Here is a 12352-nt window from a genome sequence, read left to right as displayed (position 1 = left end):
CCCAGTGATATTAGTCTAATTTGCTTATCCTTAGGGTTATTTCTGCCTTAGTAGTCACTGAAATAATTTCCTATTTTCACCGGTCCCTGAGTATAAAAAGGTTGAAAACCACTGGATTAGAGCATCATCTTGATACACAAAGGCTGCTGCAGGTTTGATCCCCAGTCAGGACACATATAGGAACAGATCAATGTTTCTAACTGTCTATCTCTCCTTTCCTCTCTTTAAGATCAACAATTTTTTTTTTTTTAATTAGGGAGGACCAAAACAAATTCTGGATTACTGACTTTGCCTTTAGGAAATAAACTCTGGTGAGGAAATAGGTATATGGGGAAAAGGAGAAGGAAAACTGGTACACATAATTATATATATATAAAATGTATCTTTCTATGTTCCCTCACCATTTTTTGTATGGCATAGTTCCTAAGTCTAAGTAATTCTGGAGAATTCTTCATTTTCACAAAGCAAAGAATTCTGGTTGGTGGAAATAAACTTATATTTTCTGTATTAGGATGTATTCTATTAGAGTTCTTTCTTCGTTGTTGAAGTAGTTTTGGGTAAAAAATAAATTCAAGGTCACACTGAGTTTTCTTTTTGGCAAGAGAGGGAGGTGAGGGACAGACAGACGGGAAGGGAGAGAGATGAGAAGCATCAACTCATAGTTGTGGCACTTTCGTTGTTCATTGATTGCTTTCTCATATGTGCCTTGACTTGAGGGCTCCAGCCGAGCTAATGACCCCTTGTTCAAGCCAGCAACCTTGGGCTTCAAGCCAGTAACCCTTGGGCTCAAGTCAGTGACCGTAGGGTCATGTCTATGATCCCATGCTCAAGCTGGCCACTCCATGATCAAGCTGGTGAGCCTGCACTCAAGCCAGATGAGCCCACTATCAAGCTGGCGAACTTGGGGTTTCTAACCTGTGTCCACAGCGTCCCAGGCTATTGCTCTATTCACTGCGCCACTGCCTGGTCAAGCACAATTGATTTTTTAAGTAAAATTTATATGTATATATTTATATGAAGTGAAATTGATTCTAAGAGTATCTGAATTTATGTTAGTTGATTTAAATGGTTTCTTGGAACTTTGACTTTGAGCTTCTTAAGATAAGGCTATCATGTTCAATATATTAACTCTGTTGGATCCTTTGAAGCACTGTTCAGTTTGGCTATTTATAGTCAAATTTCTCAACTGAGAATCTGTTATATAAAGCAAAGAGAAGGTGACATCACTGATTGAATAACTATCACTGAATATGCCATATGTATTGGTCAAGTTATAGCCACCAATCAGTGTCTGATAATTGGATTAGTGTTGGCAAGGGAATTATATCCGTTTCTGATAGGATAACATAATCCAGGGGTCGGGAACCTTTTTGGCTGAGAGAGATCCATGAACGCCACATATTTTAAAATGTAATTACATGAGAACCATACAACAACCTGTATACGTTACACATTCAATAAAAATTGGTGTTGTCCCGGAGGACAGCTGTGATTGGCTCCTGCCACCCGCAACCATGAACATGAGCAGTAGGAAATGATTGGATTGTAATACATGAGAATGTTTTATATTTTTAACGTTATTATTATTTTTTTATTAAAGATTTGTCTGCGAGCCAGATGCAGCCATCAAAAGAGCCACATCTGGCTCAAGAGCCATAGGTTCCCGACCCTTGCCATAATCCATGGTCTTCCATGTGTAAACCTTCCCAGTGAACCTTATAAATTGAAATGACAGGAGTCAGAGAGCAAAGAATGGATTGAGTTGAAAGATACTTTATGAAGAATACTCATAAGCATCAAGCACTCACTAGCAGAATAGCATCAAATAGCTCCTTAATCGTGTTGATGGATTTTACAAACTGAACATTCGAGAAACTGATCTTAAACAGAACTTTGAAATATTACAAAATTTGTTGTGATTTTTTAAAAAGTGTTTCTTAGTTATAGCTCTCTTGCTCACCTACTAAGCCATTACTGAAAAATAATAAAAATAGAGTAACTGAAATTTCTTTCTCTCTCAGGTAATATATATAATATTCCAATATGCCTGTGGCTGCTGGACACATACCCATATAATCCCCCTATCTGTTTTGTTAAGCCTACTAGTTCAATGACTATCAAAACAGGAAAGCATGTTGATGCAAATGGAAAGATATATCTTCCTTATCTACATGAATGGAAACATGTAAGTATTAACAGTGTTCTGTGAATTTGTTGTATTTTATATATTTTGTTCACTAGCATCTACTTTTTTTAACACTCAAAGAGGATTCCAAGGAGGAGGTAAGTTCATTTAAGATCATTAATCACTGAGTTGGGTAATTGGAAAAGGCTCTCTAACACAAATATGGTCATGCACCGTATGACAGCATTTCAGCCAACAACAGACTACATATACAATAGTGGTCACATAAGATTATAATGGAGCTGGAAAATTCCTGTCACCTAGTGATGTCATAGCTATCCCAGCAGTATAGTGCAATGCATTACTCACATGTTTGTGGTCATTCTGTTATAAATAAGCCTACTACACTGCCAGTCATATAAAAGTATAACACATAAAATTATAATAGTAGGCTATACCATCTAGGTTTGTGTAAGTGCACTCCATGGTGTTCACACAATGATAAAATCACCTAATGATGCATTTCTCAGATTGTATCCCTGTTAAGTGGTACATGACTATATATCTTATATTTTTATAGCACTTGGTAATTTAACTTTTATTTGCCTGAGTAGAACCTTTAAGAATAGATAGAATTTAGCCCTGGCCGGTTGGCTCAGCGGTAGAGCGTTGGCCTAGCGTGCGGAGGACCCGGGTTCGATTCCCGGCCAGGGCACACAGGAGAAGCGCCCATTTGCTTCTCCACCCCTCTGCCGCGCTTTCCTCTCTGTCTCTCTCTTCCCCTCCCGCAGCCAAGGCTCCATTGGAGCAAAGATGGCCCGGGCGCTGGGGATGGCCCTGTGGCCTCTACCTCAGGCGCTGGAGTGGCTCTGGTCGCGACATGGCAACGCCCAGGATGGGCAGAGCATCGCCCCCTGGTGGGCAGAGCGTCACCCCTGGTGGGCGTGCCGGGTGGATCCCGGTCGGGCGCATGCGGGAGTCTGTCTGACTGTCTCTCCCCGTTTCCAGCTTCAGAAAAATGAAAAAAATAAAATAAAATAAAAAAAATAAAATAAAATAAAAAAATTAAAAAAAAAAAAAAAGAATAGAATTTATATAGTGGGATGTGCATTTTAAAAACTAGTCTACTGATGGCATATATTTGAGATGAGAAACTGTTCAAATCTCATTACTTATAGTTTTCCTATCAAGAAATAGTAATAGTCGGAAACTTTTATTTCTGCCTCTGATGCTAAAGCTCTGGCAGACCAATGTTCCTATCAAAATAACTAGAGAGGCCAGAGTACAAACAGCATCTGTGAAAGCCTCTGGAGAACTGTGAGCGATGAGTACTGGAACAGCCAAGGTCCTCTAGTGAAGAGAAGCACAAGAGATAAGCCAACATTCTGCCAACTTTCCCTATGCATATTTACTGATTCTTGCTATAGGGTACAAGGCTGAGAATCTTAGCGAAGAGGCAGAGAAACCAGAGTTTCTAGCAGCTTCACAAAGCTGAAAAGACAACAGTTGCTATTTTATCCGCCAATGCAGCCAGTACTTTAGAAGCCAAAATTTGGGAGAAAAAGAAGATACAAAGAAATAAACCAGAACCTGACCAGTGGTGGTGCAGTGGATAGAGCCACTGACCTGTGCACTGAGGTCCCAGATTCCAAACACCAAGGTCACCAGCTTGGGCATGGGATCATCCATGTGATGATCCCATGGTCACTGGCTTAAGCCCAGAGGTTACTAGCTTGAGCAAGGGGGGTCACTGGCTCGACCTGAGCCCCTTGGTCAAGGCATATATGAGAAACAATCAATGAACAACCAAAGTCCTACAACTATGATTCTCATTTCTCTCCCTTCTTCCCTTTCTCTCTGGTTATTTATTTATTTATTTATTTTTAATCGCATGCACGCACTTTAACAAATTAAAAAATAAACCAGATAATCCAAGTTTTCCCTTCAAGGCAAGATGCTAAATTAAGCTAAGCAGAAAACTTCTGAAAAACAGTGCCCAGTTCTCAGCAGCCTCAGATTGAAGAGGCAATAGGAGTTCAGAACCTTATCACAGAAGTGGGTGTAGATAAACATCCTAGGCTTTAGTTGATTCCACTGGAAGAACACATCCCAGGAATGAGAAGTCAGGTATGATGAGCCTTACAAAACCCCAGCCCAAGCCTAACCAGGTGGTGGCGCAGTGGATAGAGCGTTGGACTGGGATGCAGAGGACCCAGGTTCAAGACCCCAAGGTTGTCAGTTTGAGCATGGGCTCATCTGGCTTAAGTAAAAAGCTCACCAGCTTGGACCCAAGGTTGTTGGCTCCAGCAAGGGGTTACTTGATCTGCTGAAGGCCCACGGTTAAGGCACATATGAGAAAGCAATCAGTGAACAACTAAGGTGTCGCAAGGAAAAACTGATGATTGATGTTTCTCATCTCTCTCTGTTCCTGTCCGTCTCTCCCTATCTATCCCTCTCTCTGACTCTCTCTGTCCCTGTAAAAAACAAAACAAAACAAAAAAAACCCAGCCCAAATTAGCTCAGTCCCTGATTAAAGTGATTCTCAACAGTGTCTTCCTGCCATAGGGTAGGTGAACCCTACTGGAAGAGGTTAATGTATAAAGCCTCTAATTTTTCACAAATGTAACCAACATACAATTTTTTTTTAATCTTTTTTTTTTTTTCTTTTGAAGCTGGAAACAGGGAGAGACAGTCAGATAGACTCCCGCATGCGCCCAACCGGGATCCACCCGGCGTGCCCACCAGGGGCGACGCTCTGCCGCGACCAGAGCCACTCTAGCGCCTGGGGCAGAGGCCAAGGAGCCATCCCCAGCGCCCGGGCCATCTTTGCTCCAATGGAACCTTGGCTGCAGGAGGGGAAGAGAGAGACAGAGAGGAAGGAGGGGTGGAGGTGGAGAAGCAAATGGGCACTTCTCCTATGTGCCCTGGCCGGGAATCGAACCCGGGTCCCCCGCACGCCAGGCCGACGCTCTACCGCTGAGCCAACCGGCCAGGGCCTAACCAACATACAATTTAAAATTATCAAATACATCAAGAAAGAGGAGAAAAAGATTATAGAAATAGGACAGTGCTGCTTCCAGGTAATCCAGTTATCAGACATAGACTTGAAAATAATTGTAATTAATAGGCTCAAGATGGAAAATTGTATTAACAAGGAACCAAGTAAACTCTTAGAACTGAAAAATAGAATAGTAGAAATTAAGAACTCAGGTGATGGAATTAGTAGCAGATTGAACTCAGTCACAATAGAGAATTAATGAACTGGTAAATGTATACTTCATATTTTTTAGCACTGTTAACATAGGAATAAGCCTCACAAAAGGTATACAAATTCATTATGAAGAAAATTTTATTGAAAGACATTAAAGAAGACTTAAGGCAAAGAAACTTATTCATGGAATAAGAAATGTCAACTCTTCAAGAAACTTATTCATGGAATAAGAAATGTCAACTCTTCAAGTTGATTTACAGTATATCCTAAAAGGAATTTTTGTTTCTGTCTATATTTGTTAATTTTGTGAATTTGATAAGCTGGGTCTAAAATTGATATGGAAATGCAAAAGATTCAGAATAGCCAAGCACTCTCCAAACAGCATAAGGTCAAAGGGACTTTACCCTACAGATATCAAAATGTATTATAAAACTAATAATTAAGACAGTATGAGCCTCACCAGTGGTGGCACAGTGGCTAGAGGGTTGACTTGGGACAGTATGGCCAGGTTCAAAACCCTGAGGTTGCTGGCTTGAGTGAGGGCTCTCCAGCTTCAGCATTGGATCACCGGCTTGAGTTGGGATCATAGGTACGATCCCATGGTCGCTGGCTTAAAATCCAAGGTCACTGGCTTGAGCAAAGAAAGCATCACTGACTGAGCTAAAGCCCCCCCACCCCGTCAAGGCATGTATGAGAAACAGTGAACTAAAGTGAACACAACTACAAGTTGATGTTGCCCATCTCTGTTTCTTCCTGTCTCTCTCAAAAAATAAAAAATAAAAAGAATATGAAGTACTGATTCATACTACAACGTGAATGAATCTTGAAAAACATTATGCTAAGTAAAAGAAGCCAAACACAAAAGGTTGCATATTGTATGATTCTATTTACATGAAATGTCCAAAACAGGCAAACCATTAATGGGAAATAGATTAATGGTTGAATGGTTGCCAAGGGCTGAGAGAAAGGGAAAATGGGAAATAGCTGCTAATGGGTTCAGGTTTCTTTTTGAGATAATGAAAATATTCTAGAATTACCACTGAACTGGCCCTGGCTGGTTGGCTCAGTGGTAGAGTATTGGCTCAGCATGTGGAAGTCCTGGGTTTGATTCCTAGCCAGGGCACACAGGAGAAGTGGCCATCTGCTTCTTCACCCCTTCCCCTCTCCTTCCTCTCTGTCTCTCTCTTCCCCTCCCACAGCCAAGGCTCCATTGGAGCAAAGTTGGCGGGGCACTGAGGATGGCTCAGGTCACAATGGAGCAACGCCCCAGATGGGCAGAACATCATCGCCCCGTTAGGGGGCTTGCTAGGTGGATCCCATTTGGGCGATTGTGGGAGTCTGTCTCTGCCTGCCCACTTCTCACTTCAGAAAAATACAAAAAAAAAAAAAAACCCCACAAAAAAACCCCACTGAATGGTACACTTTTAAAGGATAAATTTAATGGTATGTGAATTATATTTCAATTTAGTGTAGGTGTTTTGCTGGGCTAAGTAATTAACGAGATAAAAGTGTGTGGTCGCAGGAGCCCTCCCCAATCCCTCATACCAACCATGATCTCCAGCCCACATTTCAGATACTGCACATGCCTACCCTCAGTCTCAGCATATAAATCCACAGACAAACGTAAAGCATTAGAATAGTGGCACTTCACAGGTTTTTAAACGCAGCTTTTTAAAATATTATTTGTTCATAAGTTGGGAAAAATTGAACAAATGAGGTGAGTTTGGTGCTTTGGAAAGCTGGTGAACTCTTCTATCAGTAAAGCTGATCAAGATGATTGTGTTAATTCTTCAGAACCCGATGAACTCATGTAAGAGGTATTTCAGATGAGATATACACAAAATTTATTAAGGCATGAAAATGGAACCATCAGATAAGCCAGTTTGGACATCTATGCCTAGCATAGTTTGTGTAAAATTAATGATTGATATTTGAGAGAAATATTTAGCAAACCTATATGGAAAAATATGTACTCTTTTAGTAACTATGGTATTGAAGGAATGATCTAACAGTTTGTATATTTTGTACAATGATCTACTGATTTCTAAGATAGTCTACTTTTAATTTCAGAGTTCATAGTACTGTCTAATAAAAATTAATCTAAGAATGTGTTTCTAAGGTAACATTGTCTTTTAAAGCCCTTGATATTTGTGACTACTGCTTATGTTCATCCTGAATTTAGACCAGAATATTTTATTTGTCCATTGGAAAAGTTTTGGTTATCTGTGTGAACTCAAATGAAAAACAATACTATCTGAATTTTGCAGTGTATTGCTTTGACTACTGCTGTTTTTATATATATGTAGTAGCCTCCTGTTATCCATGGGGATGCATTCCAAGAACCCCAGTAGATGGCTAAAACTTTGGGTAGTACCAAACTATATATATACTATGTTTTATTCCTACATATATATACTTATGCTAAAGTTTAATTTATAAATTAGGCACAGTAAAAGATGATAATAAAATATAATTATAACACTATACTATAATATAAGTTATGTGAATGTGTTCACTTGTTTCAGAGAATCCCTTGCTGACGTGTTCAGATAGGCTTAGTGCTTTCTGATGCAACAGTTGCTGTCAGTTGGAACACATTCTCTGTTCATGTCTAATACCCTCAAATATAATACCTTTTCCATCTTTACTGAGCCACTTATCATACACTGTGGCTGTCATTTTTGCAGTTTGAGGTGCTGCAGCAGCAACACCAGTGTGAACTTCTTTTTTCTTATTCACAATTTCGCAGGTAGAAGTCATTCTTACTATAGATCTTAGTAAACTCACCATATGATTTTTTTATTATTTAGTCAAGAACTTTCACCTTTTCATTTAAGGAAAGCACTTTATGGCTCCTCTGGCATATCCAAAATGCCAGCATCACTACTCTTGCACTTTGGGGCCATTATTAAGTAAAATAGAGCTACTTGAACAGAAGCACTGTGATACCTCGACAGTCACTCTGATAACCAAAGTGGCAACTAGATTACTAATGGGTGGGTAGCATATACAGCATGGACAAAGGGATTTTATATGCTGGGCGGGGTGGCATGAGATTTCATCATGCTGCTTAGAATGATGCACAGTTTAAAAATTCTGAATTATTTCTGAAGTTTTCTATTTAATATTTTCAGACCAGAGGTAATAAACTGCAGAGATTGAAACCTTGGATAAGTGAGGATAAGTGCTGTACATAAAGCAACAGACTTGCTACACAGAAATAACTAAATAATAAGTAAAAAAATCACCTAACTTGCCTGGCCAGGCAGTGGTGCAGTGGATAGAGCATTGGACTGGGATGTGGAGGACCCAGGTTCGAGACCCCGAGGTCACCAGCTTGAGCGCAGGCTCATCTGGTTTGAGCAAAAGCTCACTAGCTTGGACCCAAGGTCGCTGGCTCAAGCAAGGGGTTAGTCTGCTGAAGGCCCGCGGTCAAGGCACATATGAGAAAGCAATCAATAAACAACTAAGGTGTCGCAAGGAAAAACTGATGATTGATGCTTCTTATCTCTCTTCGTTCCTGTTTGTCTGTCCCTGTCTATCCCTCTCTCTGACTCTCTTTCTGTCTCTGTAAAAAAAAAAAAAAAAAAAAAAAAAAATCACCTAACTTTATTAAATTAATTAAATGAAATTTTTGTGTTTGAGATCCTGTAAAGAAAATAATTAAGTTGAGTTGAAAACTGATAAGAAATGGACAGTTTTCCTTTTTTTGCCGAAAATTAAATCTATAACTGACCTAAGTTTGTTTTCTGTTTTTAGCCACAGTCAGACTTGTTGGGGCTTATTCAGGTCATGATTGTGGTGTTTGGAGATGAACCTCCAGTCTTTTCTCGACCTACAATGTCAGCATCTTATCCACCATACCAGGCAACGGGGCCACCAAACAGTAAGTAGAATTGAGATTTGATTTTTAAACTCATAGAAACAAAAAACAGTGTTAACAAAATGTTTCTAATGACTTCACTTTGCTTTTTAGCTTATCAAGTTAGTGGATTTTTTGGAGGTATTCTGAGGCCCCACATCTGCATGTACAGATTCCCACCAAAGACTGGCATTTGGGCTTTCGTTTGTGGGTAGAAATCTAACTCTGGGTGTGCTGGATTCCAGAATACAGGAGAAAGAATGCTGGAATAGAGCTAGAATTTTTTTAAATTATGCATGCCATGGAATAGCCTTATTTGATCAGTTTGGAAGCAGATATAACTTGAAAGGTAGCCTGACCTCTCCTTTTCTTTGCAACTCCAGGGTCAGTGTTATATAAGACTCAATAACAAACTCAACAAAATCATTCACGTTCAGCTATTCTGGGTATACACAATTGGACATCTAGCTCTCAGCTTTCTTCTCTTTAGTACAGCCAATTCATGATTTGACTTTTTGTGGAGGGAGGGTGGGCATGGAGTCAGTAACAATTCTCCCCTAATTGGTGTACATTATTTCAGCTATTTCTTGGTTTTTAAAAATAATTCTTACTGATACTTTAAAATCACCCTGGATAATTAAGAATTGGTTGTACCTACTTGTTTGGCTTTATTAAACCTGCATTGATTTCATTGTTTTGAGCTGTTATTTTTATAAGATTATTTTAAGATTATAATTAACCAGATTTATTAATCTTATAAGTGATATTATATGAGTTTTATTTTTCTGCTGAAAATTATCCTCTTCCTTTTTAATCCATTCTGTCTTGAGGAACATTTTGACTCATAAGCTGATTGGGAATTTAACAAAAAGAATTTTCTAGCCTGATCGGTGGTGGCGCAGTGGGTAGTGTCAGCCTGGGGTGCTGAGATCCCAGGTTTGAAACCCTGAGGTCACTGGCTTGAGCAAGGGGTCACTGGCTCAGCTGGAGCCGCCCTGTCAGGGCACATAAGAGAAGCAATTGATGAACATCTACAGTGCAGCAACTACAAGTTAATGCTTCTCATCTCTCTCCCTTCCTGTCCATGTCCCTCTTTATCTCTTTAAAAAAAAGAAAAGAAAAAGAACTTTCTAAACCCATTTCCTTTTCCTGTCCTGCCTTCCCAGGATTTAGTACCTCTTTTAATGAAGATGCTAGGTATTCTTTTGGACCAGAAATTTTTCATCTGAAATTCTTTTGACTCCAGTACCCAAGATTAGATAATCTTGCTCATGTAAGTTTGAAATATCAGATATTTCCTAATGCATCATTGGTTTATTTGCTCAAGTAACATAGCATTGACCACTTAAGATTAAGGTAACATTTTCAGAAATTTAGGCAGTCTCCTGAGCAACATTTTTTCCCTAAGTTTCTTCCAGTTTTGTATTGACATCGGAAGTGCAGCATTCTAGAAAAAGACCACACTGAAATCGCTATTGCTGTTCAATTTTGTACTTACTGCAAATCACATTAAGTAATCTAGAACCAATTTAAGTAAATTACTGAAAGACCAATTTACTATTCATCCATTCCAGTTTAATACTTTTTATACATTTAAACATTTTTATTATGTATAACTATAAAGAAATGAAGGTCTGGATTCCATTCCCACGTACATCAAGGAATAGCTTGGAAATTTGAATACATTCTTAAATATCTTCTAGATGAGAAGTTCTATATTTCTATTATTACAATAGTATTATTATTACTCAAAACATTTTTGATCTCCTGTTTTAGGATGATTTTTGAGCTAGTTATGAGACACATTTAAAAAGTGTTAAATGTTCAAGTAAAAAATGTTATGTTCAATCCTTTTTGTGGACAACTGACAGTAATACCGACAGTGGAGAAGCAAATGGGTGCTTGTCCTGTGTGCCCTGGCCGGGAATCGAGGAATTCCTTTTTTTTTTTCCCATCAAATTCCCAGTGCTTGTCACATAAAAGGCACTAAAACATTGATTGGATTAAGAGTTAATTCATTATGTTGAGTGAGAAAAACTTCACTGAGGATGAATTTATTCTCAGACAAGTCATGTTCAGTTAAAGCCAAAATTAACTTCTCTTTTACTCCTCTATGTTAATTAGTCTTTTGGCACCGCTGCCTAGTTATGATATTGGTGTTCATTTTTATTTTTTACTTTTTGTTGAATTTATTGGGGTGACATTGGTTAATAAAATTATATAGGTTTCAGGTGTACAGCTCTATAATACATCATCTGTATATTGTATTGTGTGCCCACCACTCCAAGTCAGGTTTCCTTTCATCCCATTTATCCCCTGCCCCCCATGCCCTCGTCCACCTCCCTACCTCCCCCAGTCCCCTAATCCCTTGTCCTCTGATAATCACCATACTGTTGTCTGTGTCACTGGAGTTCTCTTTAAAAAAATAAATAAATAAAATTATATATATATATATATATATATATATATATATATAGCATTCTTTAAGCTTGCTAGATTTGAGCCTTTCTCCCAAGTATTTCCAAGCTTTTGTTTTGTTTTTAACCAGTCTAGCTGAATATAAGTTTTGTGTAAGACCTAGTAACTTGAAGTCTCTGAAAATCTTCAATCAAGCCAACAAAACTAGCTGTGCTCATCGGTCAATATAGTCTTTAAAAGAAATAGAAAAAGCCCTGGCCGGTTGGCTCAGCGGTAGAGCGTTGGCCTAGCGTGCGGAGGACCCAGGATCGATTCCCGGCCAGGGCACACAGGAGAAGCGCCCATTTGCTTCTCCACCCCTCCGCCGCGCTTTCCCTCTCTGTCTCTCTCTTCCCCTCCTGCAGCCAAGGCTCCATTGGAGCAAAGATGGCCCGGGCGCTGGGGATGGCTCTGTGGCCTCTGCCCCAGGCGCTAGAGTGGCTCTGGTCACAACATGGCGATGCCCAGGATGGGCAGAGCATCGCCCCCTGGTGGGCAGAGCATCGCCCCTGGTGGGCGTGCCGGGTGGATCCCGGTCGGGCGCATGCGGGAGTCTGTCTGACTGTCTCGCCCTGTTTCCAGCTTCAGAAAAATGAAAAAAAAAAAAAAAAAAAAAAGAAATAGAAAAAGATTTCTTAGATATAATGAAGAGGTCTCTTTTTTAAAAGATGACCTTGGACCAGAAGAGGGCAGAATT

The 12352-nt window shown here is 39.6% G+C and overlaps 1 protein-coding gene across 2 annotated transcripts in view; it reads left to right on the top strand.

Annotated features, from left to right (window-relative positions):
* TSG101 (tumor susceptibility 101) overlaps positions 1 to 12352 on the top strand; it is a 53488-nt gene that overhangs the window by 16054 nt on the left and 25082 nt on the right. The window contains exons 4-6 of one of the 2 annotated variants that reach the window (XM_066251091.1): positions 2022 to 2185; positions 9096 to 9222; positions 9313 to 9339. In XM_066251091.1, the coding sequence (XP_066107188.1) occupies positions 2022 to 2185; positions 9096 to 9222; positions 9313 to 9339 (318 nt within the window). The remainder of the gene's footprint in view (positions 1 to 2021; positions 2186 to 9095; positions 9223 to 9312; positions 9340 to 12352) is intronic. The other variant, XM_066251092.1, reaches the window with a different exon arrangement.

The sequence above is a fragment of the Saccopteryx bilineata genome, chromosome 1 (assembly GCF_036850765.1).
Source record: "Saccopteryx bilineata isolate mSacBil1 chromosome 1, mSacBil1_pri_phased_curated, whole genome shotgun sequence".
Classification (NCBI taxonomy): Eukaryota; Metazoa; Chordata; class Mammalia; order Chiroptera; family Emballonuridae; genus Saccopteryx; species Saccopteryx bilineata.
This window is presented reverse-complemented; position numbering and strand designations above follow the sequence as displayed.